At 61.5% G+C, this 22,681-nt stretch overlaps 1 protein-coding gene across 6 annotated transcripts in view; it reads left to right on the top strand.

The window, feature by feature from the left end:
• The window catches only part of SARDH (sarcosine dehydrogenase), a 62,276-nt gene that overhangs the window by 15,643 nt on the left and 23,952 nt on the right, over positions 1 to 22,681 (top strand). For 3 of the 6 annotated variants that reach the window (XM_045470271.1, XM_045470270.1, XM_045470272.1), the window contains exons 10-18: positions 1,090 to 1,219; positions 1,603 to 1,686; positions 3,685 to 3,771; positions 4,082 to 4,172; positions 7,407 to 7,548; positions 10,553 to 10,636; positions 12,350 to 12,463; positions 17,309 to 17,447; positions 19,084 to 19,197. In XM_045470271.1, coding sequence (XP_045326227.1) covers positions 1,090 to 1,219; positions 1,603 to 1,686; positions 3,685 to 3,771; positions 4,082 to 4,172; positions 7,407 to 7,548; positions 10,553 to 10,636; positions 12,350 to 12,463; positions 17,309 to 17,447; positions 19,084 to 19,197 — 985 coding nt within the window. The remainder of the gene's footprint in view (positions 1 to 1,089; positions 1,220 to 1,602; positions 1,687 to 3,684; positions 3,772 to 4,081; positions 4,173 to 7,406; positions 7,549 to 10,552; positions 10,637 to 12,349; positions 12,464 to 17,308; positions 17,448 to 19,083; positions 19,198 to 22,681) is intronic. The other 3 variants (XM_045470273.1, XM_045470274.1, XM_045470275.1) reach the window with 3 other exon arrangements.

The raw sequence follows: 22,681 nt of genomic DNA, 5'->3' as shown, positions 1-22,681 counted from the left end.
GGGGGGTGGTTCAGGGCTGCGTCTCAGTGTGGAGAAGCCTTCCTGCAGGAAGCCCACCTTCCTGAAGCTCCTCGGGTGCACACCTGAGAAATGGCAGGTCCCTTGGCCCCAGAAGGGTCAACTCGGTTTTCTCTGAACGTGGCACACAGGTAGACAGGGGGCAGGGAGAGGGCTGGACTCAAACAGCAGTACTCACAGGCTGCGGAGATGTCAAATCACAGCTTTGGAAGACGACAAAAACGTTAAAACCCTGTGTCCACAGCAAACCACCCTGAGCCCGGACCCACGGCAGTGGCGTCTGTCCAGGCCCCGCGGCTCTCCCGGCAGCTTCTGGGGCTGCATGGAAGTCGGGCGGCCCCCTCGGCCCCCTCGAGCACTCCTGGGCCGCCCTCGCTCCTGGGTTCGTGCCATCGAATGATTAAGTGACAACCTTGGGTCAGATTCTGTTTTACTTCCTGGGTACAGAGGGAGCGCAGCACGAAAGCCCCTGTCCCGGGGTGCCTGTGTTTGGGCGGGGAGACTCACAGTAAACAGACAAGCAGCGGTGACCTGTGCTGAAGGAAGCCAGCAGGTTGGGAACAAGCCTCCTAAGAGTGGAGGGCTATCCTTCGCGCCGTGGTCAGGCAGGGCCCCCGAGGAGGTGACATCAGAGCAGAACCCCCCCCTGGAGAGAGCACGGTCGGTGAGGTGCTGCCTCAGACCGGGGGTGAAGGCCCTGAGGTCTGGCCAAGCTTGTCCTTGAACTGAAGGAAGGTCAGCGTGGCCGTGGGCCAGTGGTAGACGGGGGCAGGGCCTGCCCTTGTAGGCCTCGGTGGGCCACAGGGCTGCTGGAGAGCAAGAGAGGGCATGGTCTGACTTAGGAGAAGGTCGAAGGAGGGTCGGAAGGCAGGGTGACCAGGTGGAGGCCATTGCAACAGTCCAGCGCAGAGCTGGGGGGCCTGGGCCAGCACGGGGGAAGGGAGGGGACGGGCCCCAGTGATGGTTTGGTGCAGGAGACCTGAGGGGCCCAGCCCTGTCACCCCCCCCAACCCGGGGGAGACTGGCCGGGCCCGGCTCCCACTGGGCGGCTCCCCCCACCCGCCTCCCCAGGTGTCAGACAAGTTTGCCTTTGGCCTCTTTGACCTGGACTGGGACGTGTTCACCCAGCACATCGAAGGCGCCATCAACCGCGTCCCAGTGCTGGAGAAGACGGGGGTCAAGTCCACAGTCTGTGGCCCGGGTGAGTGAGGAGGCTGGAAGCAAAGGCAGACATGCTGGGTCCTTCTGCCCGAGACCGAGGCTGGCCTGTGTCGGGCACGGACCTGGGCTGTCCCTGCCGCGCGCAGGACAGACACGATAGCCCCGTTGCCGTCCCAGCAGAAGCACTGGGACTCCCACTGGGCATCTCCCCCACCCCCCCGCTTTCTTCCTGGCACACACGGGGTCCCTTTAATCCTCAGTCAAGGCAAAAACACGGGTAGGGCCGGCCTTGCCCCGTATCAGGCCTGGGGAGATAGGTTGGGAAAGATACGGTGTTGTCCAAAGAGGAAACTTTGTGTCTGAGGCTCTGGGTGCCTCAGTGTCCTCGTCTGTGAAATCGGTGACAACATACCTACTCAGCAGGAGTGGAGCAAGGAGGAGAAGCCACATGTGAGGTGCAGGGCACAGCCCGGACCAGCAGAATGCCATCAGTCCTGATGGGAAGGGGTTCGCCGGAGGCCGGAGAGTAATGGGTCATCCACAGCCATGCAGGGGGTGAGGGGCTGGCCAGGACAGGAGAGGGGAAGGTTCTGATGCCCAGGGGCCTGTGGCCTGCCGGGGGGGGGGGGGGGGGCCAGCCCTCTCCGCCCGGTGCCCCTGGAGCCGCTGGAATCTGTTGGGCTCATGAGGCGGCCCAGCCGCGGTGGGCAGGATGGACGTGCCCCTGAGTGCTAGACTCGGGGTGCAGGGCGTGGGCAGGGGGCCGAAGGCTCGCTGCCCTTCCCCCACAGCTTCCCCGGGCTTGCGTGGGGCTGGCAATGAGAAGCACAGGCCTGAAACGATCCCAGGGGTCCGAGTCACCCGGGAACATCCTCTGTTTAATTAGACTGGGGAGTCATTGCTCCCAGGGAGTCCTATCTGGGGGGGATGTGTGTGTGAAGACATCTTGTGTCTGGCTTCCGGCCTATGGGGGAGGGTTCGCGGGGAACAGAGCGCTTCCCCTTGCCAGGGAGGACGAGAGCGGTCAGTGGTCTTTGGCTTCCAGAACAGAACTGGGAAGTCCCAGGCCCCCTTGACTCCGGGGCATCCGGGGGCGGGCAGAGCTCCCATTCCGGGTCCCAGGGGTCCCGGCCAAGGTGGGGGCCCCTGTCTGTGCTGCCCAAACATCCCATCATTCTGCATCCATCCCCAAGCTGCTCGGTCGTGAGTCATTGGCTGAACATTCAAGAGACTCTCGTCCCCCCCCCCCCGACGAAGCTCTCTCCTCAGATGCCCCGTGAGGTTGTCCTCACCTTCCTGTCCGCCTGGAAACATCCCCAGCCCTCCCGAAGCGCTCCCCGGGTGGGTGACCCAGCCACACCACTGTCACCCTCGCCCTCGCCGCCCCTGTGCCCCCTGCCACCACCAGACCCCCCCCCCCTCCTCCCCCAGGGCCCGGGAAGCTCCCGACCTTCCTCACACGGGGTCGCGTCCGTCCCCATCCCACGCGGGACAGACCCGCGCAGAGGTTGAGAACTCCGGCTGGGGGTCAGGCAGCCCTGAGCCGGCTCCTGGCTCCCTGCTTCACTGGCAGAGTGACCCAGTTTCTGCATCTGTTCCATAGTTAGTGACCATGGTGCCTACCAGAAGGGTCACTCACACCGCCCCTCCTCCCGTCGTCATTTCTTCCCAGACATTCTCTGTTTTGCTTATTTGCGTATTTACCGTCCCCTCTCGTCAGCTGCCTGAGGGGTGGGAGCAGTCATGGTCGGAGCCGAGCCCTGGGCACATGCCTTGGGGCGGCAAGTATTTGTAGATGGGCTAACTCACAGCCCTGTGAAGTCAGTGCCATGATCCCCGTTTTACAGATGAGGACACTGAGGCTCAGAGAGGTGAAGTGACTCGGCCAGGGTCACAGGGCTACGAAAGGGTAAAGCAGGGTTCAAGCCTAGGATTGTGGCTACAAAGCCCAGCCCTTTATAATGATTTCCCAAGGGTCCCTTGCCCTCCATGCTCTGGGTTCCGCCTGTGACACACCTTCGGCCAACAGAGCAGAAGCCCCCGTCCCTCTCCCGGAGAACTTGGGGTCAGCCCTTCACTCAGGGACATTTATCGAACACCTGCTGTTTGCCGGGCCCCATGCTAGGCCTTGGGACACAGTACTGAGTGGAGCCCCGTCCCTGCCCTCATGCACTCGTGCTCCAGTGGGCAAGAATGACCAGCAGTGACGCGGCAGGAAGGTGGCGCCCTGTGACGGGGGCTTGAGGGAAAGGCCCCTCCTCAGCAGGAGGCAAATCTGGATGCTGCAAAGCAGAACCCGGTCCCAGCAATGCTGAGGAGCTTGGGAGCGTGGCAGGAGCAGTCAGGGAGGCCCCCTGGAGGAAGTGGCATTGAGCGGAGTGGTGAGGATGGGGAAGGTCTGGGTGAAGGTCAGCGGCAGACCCCGCTCCAATCACTGCCCTCTCGGGAGACCCCGCCCCGGGTGCATATGGCCCGGGGAGAGCTTCAGGCCCCCCTCCCTTTCAGAGTCCTTCACACCTGACCACAAGCCCCTGATGGGGGAGGCACCTGAGCTCCGAGGGTTCTTCCTGGGCTGCGGTTTCAACAGTGCAGGTGCGTGTGAGAGGCCCCTCCTTGACCCCCACCACCCTGATCTTAAAGCTCCCCCAGGCAAAAAAAAAAAAAAAAAAAAAAAAGGTTCCCCAGGCAGAGTGTGGGGGGCTCAGGAGCACAGCGGCCCCTGGCAGGGGTGAGGGCAGAGGAGGGCCGCAGGGAGGGGTGGGGTCCTGTTAGCAGCAGTACGGCACCCCAGGTGTGAGATCCAGGGTTCGGGGGGTGATGCTGGCTGTGGACACGGAAGGGGCGTGATATTGGGGTGGGGGCTCCGGGGCGGACGGCAGACCTCTGGCCCTACTCCTTCTAGGAATGATGCTGGGCGGCGGCTGTGGGCAGGAGCTGGCCCACTGGATCGTCCACGGGCGCCCAGAGAAGGACATGTACAGCTATGACATCAGGCGAGTGTGCACCAGAGACCGTGGGCGGGGCGGCTGCTTACCGGTACCCTGGGATTAGGTAGAGCCGGGTATATAGCGAGGGCTATTTAGAAAGGAGCCTTCTCTGAAATCCAGAGGGCTTCTTGGAAGAGGCGCCAGTAAGGGAAGAAGGGGGAGAAGGCTGCCAGCAGGGGCGGTTCTGCAGGTGCCCGGGGTTTGGCAGATTCACGGCCCTTGACAGTTTCCGGGATTTCTTGTCCCAGCGTCCTCCTCGACCCGCCGGATGGCTCCAGGATCAGCAGCGGGATCGCCTCATCCCATTTGGCAGATGGGGAGACTGAGGCCTGGGGAGCAGGGGGGACCCCGCGCGTTGCCCAGGGAGTGAGGCTGAGTTGGGTGGTTATGATCAGTGCGTGCGCAGCAGCTGGGAGTCAGACGGCCCCGAGCCCAGATGCCAGCTGAGCGTTCACGTCCCAGGTGGCGGGAATACATCAGACCCGGTGCCCGGCGCTCTCCTCACCGTAGCCCCGGGTAATGACGCGTGTGCTGCTAATGTCGGGGGCAGCCAGGGCGTCTGTGTAGGCACAACTCTCTGCGTCACGTCTGCAAGGAAACGCTAGACAAGCCTGAGCCAGGGTGGGGGTGGGGGGGTGCTGTCGTCAGAGCAGGGGGAGGGGGTCCTGGTCTCCATCACCCTCTGCAGGCGGGGCGAAGGCACTCACTCCCAGGCAGGGTCCGGAGGGTGGGTGTTGGTGGGGCCGGGGTGTCGTGCAGGGGGCAGTCGAGGCGACGGCTTGGAGGGGCGCCCCTGTGGGCAAGCAGCCCGTTCCGTTACTGCTCCTGGCAGACAGCCTCCCTGGGGAGACCCCAGCTGCCCGGGGTCGGGGGGGGGGTGCTGGGGTGCTGGTTCCGCTCAACATGCCCCCTGCTCCTCTGCTAACCTCGTCCCTTCCTGGCCTGCTGAAGACGTTACACCCGCTGGGGAGGGGCGGGGGGATGTCTGGCCCCCACAGAGGCAGACAGATAGACACTGAGATTCCCCCACGGCCACCCCCTCCACGGCGCCTGGCACAGCTCTGCTCTGTGGCTGCCTCCGAGCCCGTCTGGGGCTGCGCCCACGCGCTCCCAAGAGAGGAATGTTCCAGAAATGATAGCTTCAAGGGGCCTCGGGGATGGGCCGGTCCAAGCCCCTCCTGCTACAAACGGCGAGAAGAGGCACCGATGCGGGAGGCCGCTTGTCTGAAGTCGCCCAGCGCGGGCGCCAGAGCGGGCAGGGACGCAGCGCCTCGCCTCCCTCGGGGGCGAGGGCTCCGGCACAGGAACAGACCGCCGCGTCAGGGCTCACCCCAGGCCTCGGCGGGTGGCCTCCCGGTGCCACAGCGTCCACGGCTGCAGAACGGGGCTGGCACGCCTGCCCCCCTCCTGGGCTGGGGGAGGCCCGGCGGGGAGGGGGTGCACAGTCCTGGATTCAGCAGGAAGCCCCGAGGCTGCCTGTGAAACCCCTGCCCGGTTAGGAACGGGTCTGGGCCTCCCGTCGTCAGCTGCCTTGCCTGGCAGGAGTGTTTTGTGGGCTGGTTCGTGGCGGGGAGGCTGGGCCTGGGCGTCACAGGCTGGGAGACAGATGGTATGGTGGGGGGAGAGGGGGGGCGGGGAGCCCCTACGAGCTGGAGCCTGGGGGGGGGTAGAGGGGGGGGCAGCGAACTAGCCCACTCACCCTTGTGGCTCAGGCAGAGGGTTTCCCCATCTGTGAAACGGGGGGTGATGACTCACCTCTCGGGGGAGCGCATCTGGGACTCGCTTGTACGCGTCACGGTGCCTGGCACGGGCAGGGTCTGGGGTGTAGGCCGTGACTGTTAGTGACAGCCCTTGGGTCCGAGTAACCGGGAGGAGGCGTCATCGTTTGAGCGCTGAGGGTGGCCGGACCCTAGCCCCGGCTTGGGCCCCCTGCTCACAGGAGGAGTGCAGGAACCAGCCTGCGTGGCCACAGGGAGGGGCCCATTCCCCTGCCGGTCCCTGGTCGTGCTCTGGCTGAGCTCGAGCCCACGCCCCTGCCATGCACACGTGTGCAGAGACGTGAGCCGAGGCAGCAGTCCTGGGCGACGGGGAACCTGCCGGAGGGGCCGTGGAGGGGCCGCGTCTGTCTGCAGGGATCACCCGGCCCCGCCCCAGATCCAGCTTCCTCTTCTGTCCTGGGGGCGTGAGGAAGGAAATCCAGGACTCCCCCTTCCCACTTCCCGCTCCCCACCCCCAGCCAGGACTCTCAAAGCAGCGAGGAAGGCCACCAGTCCGGTCCTGGGAGAACCGTGCCAGCTCCTGGTGACCGGGGCTGAATCTGACCAGAGTGGCCATCCGCCTCCTAGCCCCCTTCCTCCCCGCCTCAGCCCCTCCAAAGCCGGCCAGGCATTTCCAAACCCCGCACCCCAGCACGCTTCTCCTTCAGGAACTCCCTAGACCCCTTGGCCTGGCTCTGTGGCTCCCTCCCCTGCCCTGCAGCTCCTCCCAGAAGCTCCTGGCTCAGTGCAGGCTGGATCGCCCCTCGTGTGCAAATGAGTCAAACCGGGGGGCGGCGTGAGGCCGCACTGGAGATTGAGACAGGTTCTCGCACACAGCACTCACCCCTGGGCCGACAGCAGGAAGGGGCCCCTTGGACGATCGCAGCGACTCGCGATAATATCCATAAGGATAAACTCACATCCGTAGCCCTGCCCCCCTGCCCCCATCAGAACATGGTGCTGGCTAGAACTATGTGCAAACTGAGAGTCAATTAGCCCCGGTGAGGCTCCGACAGGCGTCATGGAGGATGGAACGTGGATGGGGAGGAGGGCCGGGAGGGCGCGTGAGATGCCAGCGGGTGGACAGTGAGGGAAGGGACGGGTGGGGAGGCTGGTCTGGGGGTCTGAGAGGTGGGTTTGTGTGTGGGAGGGGCCGGGGGCCCGTGACCCAGGTGGGCCAGCAGCTACGCGGTCGGCTCGGGCAGCCGGGGCCGTCGGAGGACAAGCGGTTGGGGGTCTCCAGCTGCTGGCTGGAGGAGAGGCCAGGTGACCCGGTGGGGGGGAGGGGGGGGGCAGTGTCGCAGTGAGGAGGCCTAGCTGCCCAAGGCTCCAGGGTGGGAGACTAGAGCCCGGACCCCCTCCCGAACCCATGCCCCAGGGAGGACTCTGGTGGAGGGATGAGGGTCCGGTTTGGCCCCGGGTCCTTGGCCGGCCCTTCCCTCACAGCCCCCGAGGCAGTGACCGGCCCCTCCGCCCACCACAGGCGTTTCCATCACCTGCTCACCGACCACCGCCGCTGGATCCGCGAGCGCAGCCACGAGTCCTACGCCAAGAACTACTCTGTTGTGTTCCCCCACGACGAGCCCCTGGCGGGGCGCAACATGAGGACAGACCCCCTGCACGAGGTACCACACCCCGACGAGCGGCCACTCTCGGGGAGTCCGGGGCACTGGGGCGACGGAAAGGCGTGCTCTGGGCCGGGTGAGGTGACGCGGTGGCTCGGCCATTCCCAGCTCTCACCAACGGAGCGTGCTCAGAGCGCACACCCCGGCATCTTCCCTAACTGCCGACGGCGGTCGTGGGGGGCGGGGGCGCCGGCCGGTGTGTGCGGTCACCCATCGGGGACGGGAACTGACAGAGAGCAGCATAGCCCCAGAGACATGCGTCCTGCGCGTGGGGCCTGCTTGGGATGCCCTTCCTCCCCGGCAAGCTTCTACTCGAATGGCGAAACCCGCTGTCAGCTGCCCTCCCCGGAGCCCAGCCTTGGCGCTCTCCCAAGCCCCCGACGGTCCCCTTCCTCGTGCTCCCAACCCACCTCCGTGTCCCCTCTCCCGCCCCCATCTTGTGCTGCAAGCTGTGCTCATCCAGGGCCCCGGGAACAGGAGCTGTGCCCTAGTCTCTCCGGCTCCGAGCACTGAGCACGGAGCCTGACTTTTAATACGTGTTCAGGGGTGTTCGTTGGATGGAGGCAGGCAGCTCTGAAGCTGCATAAAGGAACCTCCTTCGTCCGGGACTCCAGCACCTGGACCCCAGAGGGACCCGGTGTCCACTGCCCTGCCCCTCAGCTGAGCTTAGTGGGCCGTCTGGGATCTCGGGCCACGGTGACCCCCGGCTCCCCTCTGCCGTCCCGGGTCACCCTGTCCCGACAGCCCCAGAGCTTCCCTGACAGACACAGGGGCTGCCTGACTTGCGCTGGAAGGAGATGGGCTCAGAAGCGCCCACCTCTTGTCCGCACGGTCAGCCCTGCTCGCGACACCTCCCCCAGCCACGGCCGGTTTTATTAGAGGTGACTATGCCCCTATTTTCCCTCCCTGGGAAGGTGACCTCCTCCTCGATCCACGGGACCCCATCACTCATGCCGGGGGATTTTCTTGTGTTGAGAACTGCCCCTGTGCTGCCCCCTGGGGTGTCCGAGGAGGACATGTCTTGGTGCCACCGTTGGCAGTGTCCTCTTGGCCACTGCTCTGCCCGCTCAGGGTGTGGGTGGGTCCTCGGGAGGCAGCGGGATACAGCCCGTCGGGGGCCGCGGGCACCTGCGCACTTGCCTGCCTCTGCCAGACCCAGCTTCCGAAGCTGCTCGGCCCGGGGCTCTGGGCCCTCCTGCCAGTCCGACAAGGCTGCCCGTGGCCACGGGGCCCTTCCAAACTTGAGGGCGGAGATGATCATTTTTCCCCAACCCGAACTCACAAAGAAATCTGCCATTATGTCACTTAATTGTGTCCGTGTGATATTGTGACTTCTGATAAGAAATAGGAATTCAGTCTTCGTCCAGTCCGTTTCTGGCACAGAGTTCCCCCAACCCTTGGAATTTCCTAAATGGCGAGGGCCACGAAGACGGAGAGGCCGGAGGTGGCCTCAGTCACCAGCGGCCACCGAGGCAATCAACCGTGCCCGTATCACGGAGCCTCCATAAAAACCCAAAAGGAGGGGCTCAGAGAGCTTCTGGGTTGGTGAGCACCGGGAGGTTTGTGCACAGTGGCACCTGGAGGGGCACGGAAGCCACACGCCCTTTCCCCACACCTGGAGCTACTTTCCTCTTGCATCTGGCTGTCCCTGAGCTATAACCTTCTAGAAACACCAGCCATGCAGTGGGTAAAACGTTTCTCTGAGTCTTGTGAGCGGCTCGGGCAAATGCATCCAGCCCGAGGAGGGGGCCTGCTCTATAGCCGGTCGGTCACCAGTCTAGGTAACCTGGAGGGACTCGAGTAGGAGATGGGGGCAGCCTTGTGGGACTGAGTCCCCAGCCTGGGGAACCTGATGTCGTCCTCGGGGAGACAGTGTCAGAGTTGAGTTGGCTTCTGGGACATTCTGCCGGGGTCGGAGAATTGCTTGCTGCTGTGTGGCAGGTCCCCACACGCGTGCACGTGCAGACTGGGCCCAGGAAACGAACTCAGTCCGTTACGTTTTCGTATTGCGCTAAAGCACACAGCACGTAAAACTTGCCATTTTAGCCGTTCTTGAAGCCTACGGTTCAGGGAGATGAAGTACATTCACGGTCCTGTGCATCCCTCACCACTCTCTGGCGCCAGAGCATTTTCATCACCCCGAAAGGAAACCCTGTGCCCACGAAGCAGTGATCCCTCATTCTCCCCAGCCTAGAAAGGCCACTGATCTGTTTTCTGTCCGGGGATTCGCCTCCTCTGGACGCTTGATGTAAGTGGGTCGTGAAGGGTCACGAGAGAAGGTCACACGCGTGTTGTGTTTGAGGCTGGTCTGTGGTGCGGCATGCGTCGGAGCTCGGTTGCGTTTTAAGGCCCGGTCTCGCTCCACCGTGTGGGTCCACCAGGCGTGTTCATCTGTTTTCATCGGTCGGTGGGCACTGTTGCTTCCAGCTGCTGGCGGCTGTGAACTTGGGTGTGCAGAGACCTGCTTCCTCCCTGTTCTCTCAGGGGTGCACCTGCGGGGGGGAGGGGGATCGCCGGGTCTCGTGCTGGGTCAGCCTGCTCCCGCTGGAACAATAGCACAGACCGGGGGTGCGGGGGGGAGAAGCCATAAGAAATTCCTTGCTCCCAGGTCTGGACACTGAGCAGCTCCAGCTGGGGCCCCCTCCCTAGCTGTCTGGAAGCCTGCCTTCTCCCTGGGTCCCCTGGGTCCCCCTGTCCTGGGATCAGGGCCCCACCCCATGACCTCATTCCTCCCTAATCACCTCTTTGAAGGCCTCACCTCCATATTCAGTCACACTGGGGGCGTTAGGGCTTCAAGCAGGAATTTGAGGCTGGGGGTGGGGCTCTGGGGTAGGAGTTGCAGCCTGGGCTTGGGTCCTGGCTCCGAGCCTCAGGACCTCTTTGCCCTCTGCTCCTTGGGGTGTATCCCCTTGGGGGGAATCCGGTCACTCACTGCCCTGCATGGCGGGAGGCAGGGGGGTGTCTGGCCGGGCCTGAAGGGTGCCGGTTCCCCACCCCTACCCAGGAACTACTGGCCCGAGGCTGCGTGTTCCAGGAGCGACAGGGCTGGGAGCGGCCGGGATGGTTCACCCCGAAAGGCACAGCTCCGGTGAGTGGCCACCCGGGCCTAGCCCACCCCCACTCCCGTCCACACCACCCGAGGCGGGGCCCGCGGGGCGGGTGAGTCACCTTGCGGGCGGGAAGGCTGAGCCCCCTGTAGATGTGCCCGTGAGCACGGGGCCCGTCCTCTGCAGAGTCCGCAGGGCCGTCACTCACCGCCCACAGCAGCCAGGCCTTCCAAGGCCCAGATAAGCCTGGGGCCCCCGGGAAAGCTGGTGTTCCACAGTGAGGGGGCCGCGCGCAAGACTCCCCCGCCGTGCCAGAGAAATTAGCACATCTTCCCATAATTTTGCTCATATATTTTTGGCAAATGCCACTGTTATTTTATGTTAGTAGGAGCATTTAGCACAAAATTATGCGTTCCGCGTTGGTTTGTAACTTGGGATTTCACAGCCTCCCGGCCTCTGGGTGCCCTCCTGGGGGCTCCCCAACTCCCCAGTGCCTCCCACGGGCCCAGGTTGTCAGAGAAGAACCCAACCAGCCTGCTTGTGAAACTCGTGGGCTGGGGTCCCCTGAGCGGGCGGGGGACAGAATTTGATCCGGATTTATGCAAATTAACACCCCTCTTCTGCTGCTGTCATTTACCAGTCCCCTTCCAGGGCAACCACCTCCCATCTCCATAGCAACTCTCGGCCCAAGGCGGGTCCCAGGGCATCGTTAGGCAAGAGTGGGCTCTCTAAGACCACCAGGGGGAGCAGCCTGTCCCCAGGAGGCTGAGAGGCTGGAGCCACCAGGACAGGGTGGGGCTCGAACAGCCCCCTGCAAAGCCCTCCGTGTCCCAGCTGGCCTCTCCCAGGAAGCCCCTGGCCCCTGGGTGAGGAGGGGACCCTGGATCAGGGATCGGGAACATTCCCTTGGTCTGGAGATGGGCAGGCTCTGTGCCCTCTCACCTGTGAAAAGAGGCTGGGCAAGTCTGGCCGTGCTGGGGAGGGACAGTTGACTGGCTCCCTCGGTAGGGGCAGGGCTGGGGAAGGGCCCAGTGGCATGTGGGCATCTCAGAGCCGCTGACAGAGGGCAGGACAGGCCACGGCCAGTGGCGGTCGAGGAGCCAGCCTCTGGGGCCCACGTGCCACAAGGCCTGTGCCAGGCCTGTGACATCAGGCGAGTTTTCATCTCTCTGCCTCAGTTTCTCGCCTGTAGAAAGGATCTCCCTGCCTAGAAGCTCGAGGCACCGGAGCAGGGCTCAGTCCTGACTGCCATGACAGTGCCGTCCGGCCCCCAGCTCCGTCACCCGCTTCCTCAGAGAGCTGGTTCCGGGTCTCATCCCGCTGCCCCAGCCTTGAGTTGAAAGCCCTGACGGTGGCCCAGGGGTCCCAGGTGACCCGCCCGTCTCTCCCCAGCCCGAGCACACCCCACTTTTTCTCCATCCTTCTGGGCCCCAACTGACGCAGCCGAGCCTCCCCACCGGCCCTCAGCCGCACCACCACCGCGGCAGTTAGGGTGTTATTTGTGCAAGGGTTTGTGGGCTGCCTGAACCCCTTCACCGCCCCCCAGGCCGTGCCCCCAGCACAGCCCTCCCGAGGGCGGCCGGGTGAGGCCAGATCTGCTCCACCCGGCTCTCTGCCCGCCAAGCCGTGTGTGTGCACGTGTGCGCCCTTGTGAACGCGTGCGCGTGCGCGTGCGAGTGTAGGGCGGGGGCGGAGGGAAGGAAGGACCAGGAGGAGGGAGGAAGGGGCACGGTGACGAGCGTGTCTCCTCCCAGGTCCTGCGGTACGACTACTACGGGGCGTATGGGAACCGGATGCACGAGGACCACGCCTACGGCCGGCTGCTGGGGGACGAGTACACGTTCGACTTCCCGCCCCACCACGACGTGGTCAGTGGCTGAGTCCCCCCACCCCCCATCCCTGATGGAGGAGAACGTCGGGCTCCCGGTAGGGCTGACCCCCGGGGGCCCGCCGAGAGTCCCGCCAGAGGCTCTGGACTGCATCCAGTTCACCCCCCGTTTCGGGCTGACTCAGTTTTGAGGAGCAAGCCGGTGATGTCTTCCTCTCTGCCCCCCTCTGTGCCGAGGCCTCGCCACGGGCGGTGGGGGCTGGGGCTGACTGTGTGGCCGCAGGCCAGGGGCCGCCCCTCTCTGGGCCTCCTTCCCTCCTGCCCTGGATCTGTTCTGAGGCTCCTGTGACAGGCGTGAGTGACGAGCTCTTCCTTAGGGCTGCTGTCGGTGGCTCTCTCGCAGAGTAGATTCAGGACACACAGACCCAAGACGGGCCCCTCCAGAGGACGAGCAGGAGGTCTGGGGTCTGGGGTCTGCTCGCTGCCCCTCTGGCTCCAGAAGTGGGCAGACGAGGCTGGTCAGAGCCCCGGCCGGGCTGCCTGGGCCCGACTCCCGCCGGGGTGGGGGTGACGAGGCCTGGGGCCGGGCCGCCCCCCGCAGTCTGCACCGGGCAGAGGTGCTCTTGAGGGCAGCTTCGGCAGAAAGAGCGACGCCAGCCTCCACGCTGAGCGGCCCCGCCGTTTTGCAAAGGGATCACCCAGCAGAACGTGGCTGAGCCGTGGCCTCGTGGCTGCCCCAAGAGAGCGAGAGAGGCCTCAGCTGCCCCCTGATGTGGGTGCCCAGCCCGGGGCCGCCTGGGAAGCACCATCTCGGGGGAAAAGGCAGCCGGCCAGCTTCCTGGGTGTACGGCCTGTGAGGTCACCCAGGGCCTGGCTCAGAAGGGCCCTGAGTGGGGCTTGACGCTCCGCTGTCGTCACCTTGAAACTCTTAAGACTTTAGGAACTGGGGCCCACGGCTTCATTTTGCACCAGGCCTCACAAATTCTGCAGCCGGCCCCCAGGGGAAAGAAACAGTCCCTCCTGTGCTTTCCCCCAAAGCTGGCTCTGGTGGTAAAGGCACTGGGGGAGGGGCTTGGGCGGCGGAAGCAGGAGGCACGTGCGTCCCCAGGCTCCGGGGTCCCTGGCACCGCCTCGAGTCTGGCACCTCGGCTCCCGCGGCTCCCAGGGCCTGCAGGACGTCTGGCCCTCGGGGACGTGGGAGCCCGGAGGGGATGCCAACTTGGCTTGGTGGCTTCATCCAGCCTCCGCAAACGCGCCTGAACAGTCCCAAAGCATGAAACACACACTTGTTCTCAGCATTGGCAGCCTCCCCAGCCCGGGGAGACGGGGAGACGAGAGTCAGCCCGGAGACCGTGTCGGGTTTTGCTCTGCGGCCCCAGTGTCGGGGAAGGTCCTGCAGCGCCTGACGGGTCGCGGGAGCCCCACAGAGGACAGTGGTGTCTGCAGGGCGGTGGGGTCGCGGCATCTGGGGCTCCGGCGGGGTGCCAGCTCCCCCGGGGAAGCCCGACTGGGGCCTTGGCCGGTTTCCCCGCTGTAAATGCTCTCACCGCTCACACCGATACACCCACGCGGAGCTGGGGTGGGGGGGTTGGGGCACCGCGACGGCACGGGCCGGATGCACGGCTCCGCGATCTTCTAGCCGCCTGGCCCCCAACAGACCGCGCGTCCCCTCCCCGGGCCTCAGAGGGCAGTGTCCTCGTGGGAAGTGGTGTTGGAACCTCGGGGTGGAGGAGGTGACACAGGTCCCCGATGCACAGCCAGTGCTCGGCGAGGGGTAGCTTTGCTGCCACAATTTTTCCTTCAATGAGCAGCAAAGGTGGGGCCTCCCCTCAGCGGCTGGGTGATGTGTGTAGAACAAAGATGCAGTGGCTCCGGGACAGGAGACGGAGGAGAAAAACGGATGGACAATTCGGGACCTGGAGGGCCTGGCAGGGGCATCTGTATACCGGCCAGCAGGCATGCTGTGTTCTTTGTGTAAAAAAAAAAAAATATATATATATATATATATAGCTTTACTGAGATAGAATTCACATAACACACAATGCATCCACTTAAAGTGTATAATTTGGTGCTTTTTAAAAATTTTTTTAATGTTTATTTTTGAAAGAGAGAGAGAGAGACAGAATCTGAAGGAGGATCTGGGCTCTGAGCTGTCAGCACAGAGCCCGATGCGGGGCTCGAACTCACGAGCTGTGAGATCGCAACCTGAGCCACCCAGGTGTCCCACAATTCGGCAGTGTTTTTAGTGTCCCCCTGGGCCCGTGCAGCCGTCACCACGATGTGATGTTAGAACGTTTTTGTCCACCCCCAGGAGAAACCCTGACCTGCCAGCTGTCACCCCCACCCCCCACCCTCTCCCACCCCATCCTCCCCTCAGGCAGCCACTAAAGCTACTTCGGTTCCTGGAGCTTTACCTGCTGGGACGTTTCGTATCAATGGAGTCCTACAACGTGCGGTCTTCCGTGATTGGCTTCTTTCGCTCGGCACCGTAGTTTCAAGGTCCATCCACGTTTTGGGGTGTGTCCGTGCTTCGTCACTTCCTTTTCTGAGCGGTTTTCAGTTACGTGGATGCTCGGCAGTGTGTCCGGACATTCGAACTGGCTCCGCTTTTTGCCTGTTAGGAATAACGTCGCTGCGATCATGCCCGGACGGGTTTCTGTCTGCACGTAGGTTTTTATTTCTCTCGGGTAGATGTCTGGCAGGTGCGTGGCTGGGTCATGGGACCTCGATGCTTAACATCTTGAGGATCTGTGGGTGAGGGTTGTGACTTCTCCAAGTCCTCGCCGCCACTGGTGATTCTCTGTCTTTGATCCCAGCCATCCTAGTGGGTGTGAGGTGGGATCTCACTGGGGTTTCAAGCTGCATTTCCCTACTGGCTAATGATGGTGAGCGTCTTCCCATGTGCTTACTGGCCTTTCGTACATCTTCTTTGGAGAAATGTCTATTCAGACACCTTGCTCATTTAAATTGGGTTACTGGTCTTTGTATTGAGTTATAAGAGTTCCTGTTATATGCTGGGTACAAGCCTCTTATCAGATTTATGCCTTCCAGATACTTCCTCCCATTCTGTGGGTTGTCTTTTCCCTTTCTTGATGGTGTTGTTGGCAGCACAAAAGGTCTTGATTTTGGTGAAATCCAACTTAGGGATTGTTTGTTTTGTTGCTTATGTTTCTGGGGTCATATTTCAGAAGGCATTTCCTAACCCAAGACCACAAAGACTTACTCCCATGTTTTCTTCTACGAATCGTATAGTTTAGCTCTTACTCTTAGGTCTAGGACCCACTTTGACTATGGTTCGTGTATGGTGTGAGGTAGGGGCCCAGGCTCCTTCTCTGCGTGTGGCTGTCCAGCTGCACGGGCAGCACGTGTTGACGACCGTGGCTTCCCCCTCGCCCGGCCTTGGCATCCTGGTGGAAAAGCAGTGACCATAAACGTGCGGGTTTATTTCTGGACTCTCAACCCCATTCCAGTGATCTATATGCGTATCCTTGTGTTAGTGTCTTGATTACAATGGTTTTGTAGTGAGTTTTGAAATCAGGAAGCGTGAGTCTCCCAGCTTGGTCCTTCTTTTTCAAGATGGTTTTAACTATTCTGGGTCCCTTGCATTTCCATATGAATTTTAGGATCGGTTTGTCAATTTCTGCCAAGAAGCCCGCTGTGATTTTAACGGCGATCGTGTTGAATCTGGATCCGTTCGGAGAGCACATCATCCTAGCAATATCAAGTCTTCGTTTTGTAAACATGGGATGTCTTTCCACTCGTTCGGGCCTTCTTTAATTTCTTTCAAAAATATTGCTGAGTTTTCAGAGTACAAGTTTTGCACTTTTGTTCAATTTGTGGGTATTTTTAAATTCTTTTTGATGATGTAGGTGGAATTACTTTCTTTTCTTTATTTTTTAACTTTTTTTTTTTTTTGAGAGACAGAGAAAGACAAAGCAGGAGCAGGGGAGGGGCAGAGAGAGAGGGAGACACAGAATCCAAAGGAGGCTCCAGGCTCCGAGCTGTCAGCACAGAGCCCGACACGGGGCTCGAACCCACGGACCATGAGATCATGACCTGAGCCAAAGTCTTACACTCAACCACCCAAGCCACCCAGGGAACCCTTCTTCTTCAGTCAGTTTTAATAACTTGTGTCTTTCTAGGAATGTGTCCGTTTCACGTGTCACACGCTGGCATGCGGTTATGCATGGTTTTCCCTTACAATCCTTTTACTGCTGTAAGGTCGGTAGTGATGTCCCCTCTTTCCTTCCCGATTTTAGTACGTTGTGTCTCCTGTCTTATTTTCTTTGTGAGTCTGCTACTTTTGTTGATCATTCCAAAGAACCAGCTTTGTTTTTGCCGATTTTCTCCATTTCTCTATTCTCCATTTCCTCTACATCCTATTCTAGTCTTTATTAAGTCTTTCCTTCTGCTTGCTTCTGGTTTAATTCACCCTTCTTTTCCAATTTCTCCAAGTGGGAAGCTGAGGCATCGATTGAGAACTTTGGAGGCATTTGCAGGTGCAAGGTCTCTGTGAGCAAGGCCCTGCCTTCCTTCCCTCCTTCTCAAAGTATTTCCCAGCCCTCCCCCCACAAGTGTTTTCTTTGATTCTTTGGTTATTCGGGGATGTGTTGTTCAATGTCACTTATATGCACACTCCCCAAGTTTCCTCCTGCTGTGATTCTAATGTAATTCCATTGTGGTCCAAGAACATGCTGTTGAATCTGTTGTCTTCTTTTGTGGGGTATAATTCCCTGTGCTTCTGAAGAGTGGTCTTGTTGTGTTCCCAGCTGGGAGTGGGGAGGGGGTCTCAGAGCAGGTGTGCCAGGGAGAGCCCAGCGTGCCGCGCTCTGAGGAGGCATAGCTCAGAGCCCTCATGGCGGCCTTCCTCCCTGGAACTTTTCAGATCAAGAAGGAATGTCTGGCCTGCAGAGGGGCCGCTGCTGTGTTCAACATGTCCTACTTCGGAAAGTTCTACCTGGTGGGTTTGGATGCGAGGAAGGCTGCCGACTGGCTCTTCTCTGCTGATGTCAGCCGACCCCCAGGTACGACCTCCAGAGGGCCATGCCCCTCTCCCACTTTGGTGCCAGGAAGAACTCCCTGGGCACAGCCCTGGGTGCTGAGACCAGGCGGCAAGCTGGCTCTGTCCCCTCTAGGCTTCTCCAGCTCAGGGCTCTGCCCCCCGGCCTGGCCCTGGACCCCTGCGTCTAGATCTCTCTGCCCTCATTGCCACACCTCAGGCCCTAGGCCCCCAGCACCTTCCACTGTCCCTCCCCCTGCCCTTCCTTTCCCTCCTCCCTCCCTCCCTTCTCCATTTACTTTGTTCCAGAAAGGATGCAAGGCAGGAGGCTCTCTGTAAATGTGGAGCCCCTTTGGGCACTCCCCACAGGAACACTCTCCCCAAAGAGGGTTTCCAGAATTAAATAAAAATACAGGAAGGTCAGATAGATTTGAGTCTCAAGAATGGACGATGTTTTCCTCTTAAGTGTGTCCCATGTAATATTTGGGATGTTCATCTCCTTTTACGTTACCCGCCCCCCCCCCCACCCGTCTGTATTAGCTCCCTGGGGCTGCTGTAACAAAACACCATAAATGGGCTGGTTCTAAACAATGGAAACATGTTGTCTGATCCTTCCGGAGGCTACAAGTACAGACTCAAGAGGTAGCAAGACTGTGCCATCTCTGAGACCGGAGGTGGGACACTTCCTGCCTCTCTGGCTCCAGGGGGTGGGGGTGGGCACCAATCTCGCCCCTGCCTTGACATCACACATCCCTGCGTTTGCTTCTCCTCGTAAGGACACCAGCATCCCGGATTAGAGCCCGCCATAATGGCCATCCTAACATGATCACATAGCAAAGCCCTGTTGCCAAATAAGCTCACGTTCACAGGTACTCGGGGTTGGGACGTCAACATGTCATTTCAGGGACACAGTTCAACCCGTGACACCATTTTTCTGGCAGTCACCCCACCTGCTCCTCTTAAACCTCCCCCTGACCCACACCCCCCGTCCCCCCAACCCCGCCCCAGCACCCCTCCATCTACCTTCCCGTTCACCCCCTTTCATCCATCCATCCACAAAGTCGTTTATGCGGACAGACGTCAGGAGCCTCTGCTCAGCAGGCACGGGCGCACCAGAGTGAGTGAGACAGGAATCCTGCTCCTAAGAACTTTCTGGCATGTGGGGGGTGGGTGGGAGGCTGGGATGGGGGACATCCACGTCCCGGGCCGAGGTGTTTCAAGAAGAAAGAAGCCCCACTCTTTTTTTTTTTTTTTTTTTAATATTTTTATTCATTTTTGAGAGAGACAGAGCATGAGTGGGGGAGGGGCAGAGAGAGAGAGGGAGACAGAGAATCCAAAGCAGGTTCCAGGCTCTGAGCTGTCGGCACAGAGCCCGACGCGGGGCTCGAACTCTCGAACCACAAGATCATGACCTGAGCCGAAGTCGGATGCTCGACCGACTGAGCCACCCAGATGCCCCGAAGCCCCACTCTTGACCCTTCCTCCTCCGGGAGCAGCAGTGCTGGGTGACCTGCCCCTCCCGCTCTGGGCCGCCCGGTCGTGGTCACGTCGCCTTTTGAGGTCACCTGCGCTAGGGCATCCCGTCGAGCGGTTACCCAGACTTGTGTGTGCCGGGCTGTGCCGAGCAGCTCCCACACTCCGGCTCTTCCTCTTGCCCCCAGGCTCGACCGTGTATACCTGCATGCTGAACCACAGGGGCGGCACCGAAAGCGACCTGACTGTCAGCCGCCTGGCCCCCGGCCCCCAGGCCTCCGCCCTGGCCCCTGCCTTTGAAGGTAGGAGATGCCCCACGGGCTGAGCGATGTTGTCACTGCAGCCCTTGTTCCGGTGACCGGCGGTGGCCGGGGACGGGCTGCCGAGGGCCGCTCTGTAATTACCTGTGGTGCCCGCAGCGGTCAGGGCTTGGGAGATTAGAGGTGTCGCTTCAGGCCGGCGGTCGGCTTTGTTCAGGCAGTGATGTGGGCTCTGAGTACTCCGTGATTATGTCTTTGAACCTGTCCGTACCGCGGAGTTTCAGAACAGCGAGGGCGTGGGCATACTCAGCGTGCCTGCCCAGAACAGAGGGAGCCACGGAGGAGGCCGTGCTTCCCGCTTGGACATACTAGCTCCTTTCTGCCACTGACATCTATGCGGAACCAACTTTGATCTCTGCTGAATCCCGTCTCAGGCCGGGGCAGGTCCTTAGAAGGTGTGCAGTTCAGTGCTCAAGCTGTTCCTGGGTTGCCCTCTGCAGCTCCTTCGCCTTTGCTTGCATGCCTCCAGTGACAGGCAGCTCACTACCTGTAATGCTTGTTTGCACAGCCCTGACGGCCACGTTGAGCCAGATGTGCTGCCTGTCCCTTCAGCTCCCCGACCCTACCCCTTGGTTCACACGGAGCAAGGTCATCTCTAGTCCTGTAGCCGTCCCTGCTAGGGAGAAGAGAGACGGCTGAGATCCGCAGAGTGGGAAGCACCCTCCTTCTCCAGGGAGGCCCCGGGGCCGCTCTGAGAGACTGGATTTGCAGAGGAGAGGGTGTCTCTCTGAGAGACCCTCCAGGGGGAGGCTCCGTCAGCACGAGAACTCAGCCCATTCAGAGAAGCTGGCAGCCCCCGCCTCCAGGGGCCTGGCTCCATGCTGCCCAGACTCGGTGAGGGTCCCCAGGGGTTGGCGGGCGAGCTCCCAGGGCACTGGGGGAGGGGGAGGCGAGCGAGAAGGAGGGCGCATTAGCCAGGCAGGTGCACTCGGTACCTGCTGAGCACTTGTCGCATCCCAGGCTGTTTGAGGCACCCAGGAGGTTCTGGCCCGTGGAGTTTATATCTCTGGGTGGGGGTGCAGGGGCGATGGGACGGACAAGGTTGCTTTGCCGGCCACAGACTCCTTTGGGGTGGATTTGGGGGCCGAGGGTGGGTGGGATTCCTGAGTCTCTGACTGCTGAAAACATCGTCATGGGGCAGCACCGGCCGACTGGAGGCTGTGGGCACGGGTGAGCGGTCTTACTGGCGGCAGCTGGAGCTTGGGGGGGCCCTTCCCTCCTGCCACTGGTGGTGCAGAAGCCGGGAAAGCAGTGGGCTCAACCAGAGCGCCTGTGCTGTGTGAATGAACTTGTCCGCCCCTTCCTTCTCCCAGCGCTCACAAAAAGCCTTTACGGTAAGACAGATGCGGGCAGCCAGCGATCACAGCAGGTGAAGGAGGCTGGGCGGGCCTCCAAGATCTCACGGTAGGGACAGACAGGGCCGGGAAGAGACCATTCGAACACCGAGTGGAAAAGCAAGGGGATGGAAAAGAGCAGGACTATGGAGGCTCTGGAAGTAGCTGAGCCAGGGTGAGGAAGGCTTCCTGGAGGAGGTGATGTTCTGGCCTGAGCCCCGGTGGATGAACAGGAGGTGCCGGCTGGAAAGGTGCCTGTAAGGAGCCGGCTGGAGAGGAGCAGGGGCCATTTGGAGAAGGGCTGGTGTAGCTGGGGAGGAGGGACGGAGGGACCCCGGTGAGGGCACAGGTCATCTAAATCCTGGGCCAGGTCCTGCCACTGCCTGGCTCTGCGGCCCACAGCCCTGAGCCTCACTTTCCCCATCTGGAGAACGGGGACCTTCTGGAAGGTGCCGGGGGATTCCTGGCCCTGACGATTCGAGGAGCGCCCGCCTTGCCAGGGCGGGGGCCAGAACAGGCCGTGGAGCAGAGGCAAGGGAAAGGTGCTAATGATTCGGGAGGCGTTTTTCCCAGATTCTGGCGCCTCCCGGTCCAACCGCATGGCTGCCTGGGCGCGGGGGACGGGCTCTTGCTTGGCCTGCCAGCGGAAGCGCGCGTGGCGCGTCGTGAGGGAGGCGCCGTGACGCTTGAGTCACATCCCGGGAGGCTCTGGAACGTGCTGCCGGGCCCGGGGACACGGCCAAACACGAGAAGACCGGCGGCATGTGGACCGTGTTTTATTTTCGGCCTTAAAAACTGTACTGTTCTTTCCATGAATATGCATGCTTGTTAAATATGCATGTTTTAGACGCGGGTTAATTATACCCGTTGCGTCAGGGCGCCACGACGTCAAGAGGATGTGGTGATTTGCACGCGAGCGAGGCTGTGTACAAAGCAGCTGTCGATGCCAAACGTGATCTTGAACCATCTTTTGCATCCCAAAAGGAAGACGTGCTTGTAGGAGACGTGCTGACGATACAGGGAGGTGCAAGGTCAACCCCGCAGCCCCCAGCTCCCCGGCTGGAGCCCGAGCCCCTGGACTCTGCCCACTGACCGCCTTCGCTGCCACGGCCACTTGCAGGCTGGGCCTGGAGCTGCGGCCTCAGGACCCGGCACTTTGGGTCTTTGATGAGGACAGCTGTCCGGAGAACGCCGGGCCCAGCAGCTGCCCTGGCACCAGGCGGCCCCCGGAACTCCTGTCCCTTGAGGAGGGGCCTTGGGTGGCTTCGGACCCCTGGGGCTACGCGGAGGACGCGGCCTGTAAAAGTCCCCCGGCCCAGGGGCCGGGGGGGCCCTTTTGGGGGCCGACTTGTCTTTTTGGCTTCTGTCTCCCTTTGTGCTCATCGGCTTAAGACGAGGGAGGAAGAGAGGAGACTTGATCATACCTGACCAGTGCTCTGGTAGACGTTTTAACCCAGTGGATGCTGTTAACGGTCCTATGGGGGCAGGTGTGGTTCAGCCCATCTTATAGATGAGAAAACGGAGGCCCAGAGAAGTAAGAAGTGAGGGCGTCGAGCCACAGAGCCACCTCTCGGCCAGGCCGGTCTGATGCCAAGGCCTATGTGATTCCCAGACGGTGTCCTCGGGGGTGGGGAGGGGTAGTATCCCTGTAGAGTATTCCCACAGGGATTTGGGGGGTAGCCTGTTTTCCCCAGCCCCACGGCCCAAAGGATCCAAAGGTGGGTGCAGGGTACGGTCCTGGCTGTAGGGAGATTGTGGACGCGGGACGGCCGCGGTCCCCGGGCACGGGCAAGGGGGCAGGCCACTGCGGTGAGGTCGTGTCGGTGCTCTGACGGGCGGGGGGAGGGGAGCGCTTTCGGACCCTCCTGAGGGCCGTGGGAGCAAGGGCGATCGAGATGTGGTGAGCAGGACTGGGGGTGGGATTGGAGTCTGGGGCCAGGAGGGGACGGGTCCGGCCATCCAGCCCAGAGGTGCTGCTGCCCCGGGCGCTGAGAGGAGGAGCTTGGAGGCTGCTTCGGGATGTGGGGGTGGAGGAGACGGCGGGACCGCTGGCCACTTGCCCTGGTATATTCAGGAAGGGCTTCCCGGAGGCTAAGGCCTCTGCGTGGGACCTAGGGGAGCACACAGCATGT

The sequence above is a fragment of the Leopardus geoffroyi genome, chromosome D4 (genome assembly GCF_018350155.1).
Source record: "Leopardus geoffroyi isolate Oge1 chromosome D4, O.geoffroyi_Oge1_pat1.0, whole genome shotgun sequence".
NCBI classification, from domain to species: domain Eukaryota; kingdom Metazoa; phylum Chordata; class Mammalia; order Carnivora; family Felidae; genus Leopardus; species Leopardus geoffroyi.
The sequence above is the reverse complement of the archived record's forward strand: the minus strand, read 5'-3'. Positions and strand labels throughout refer to the sequence as shown.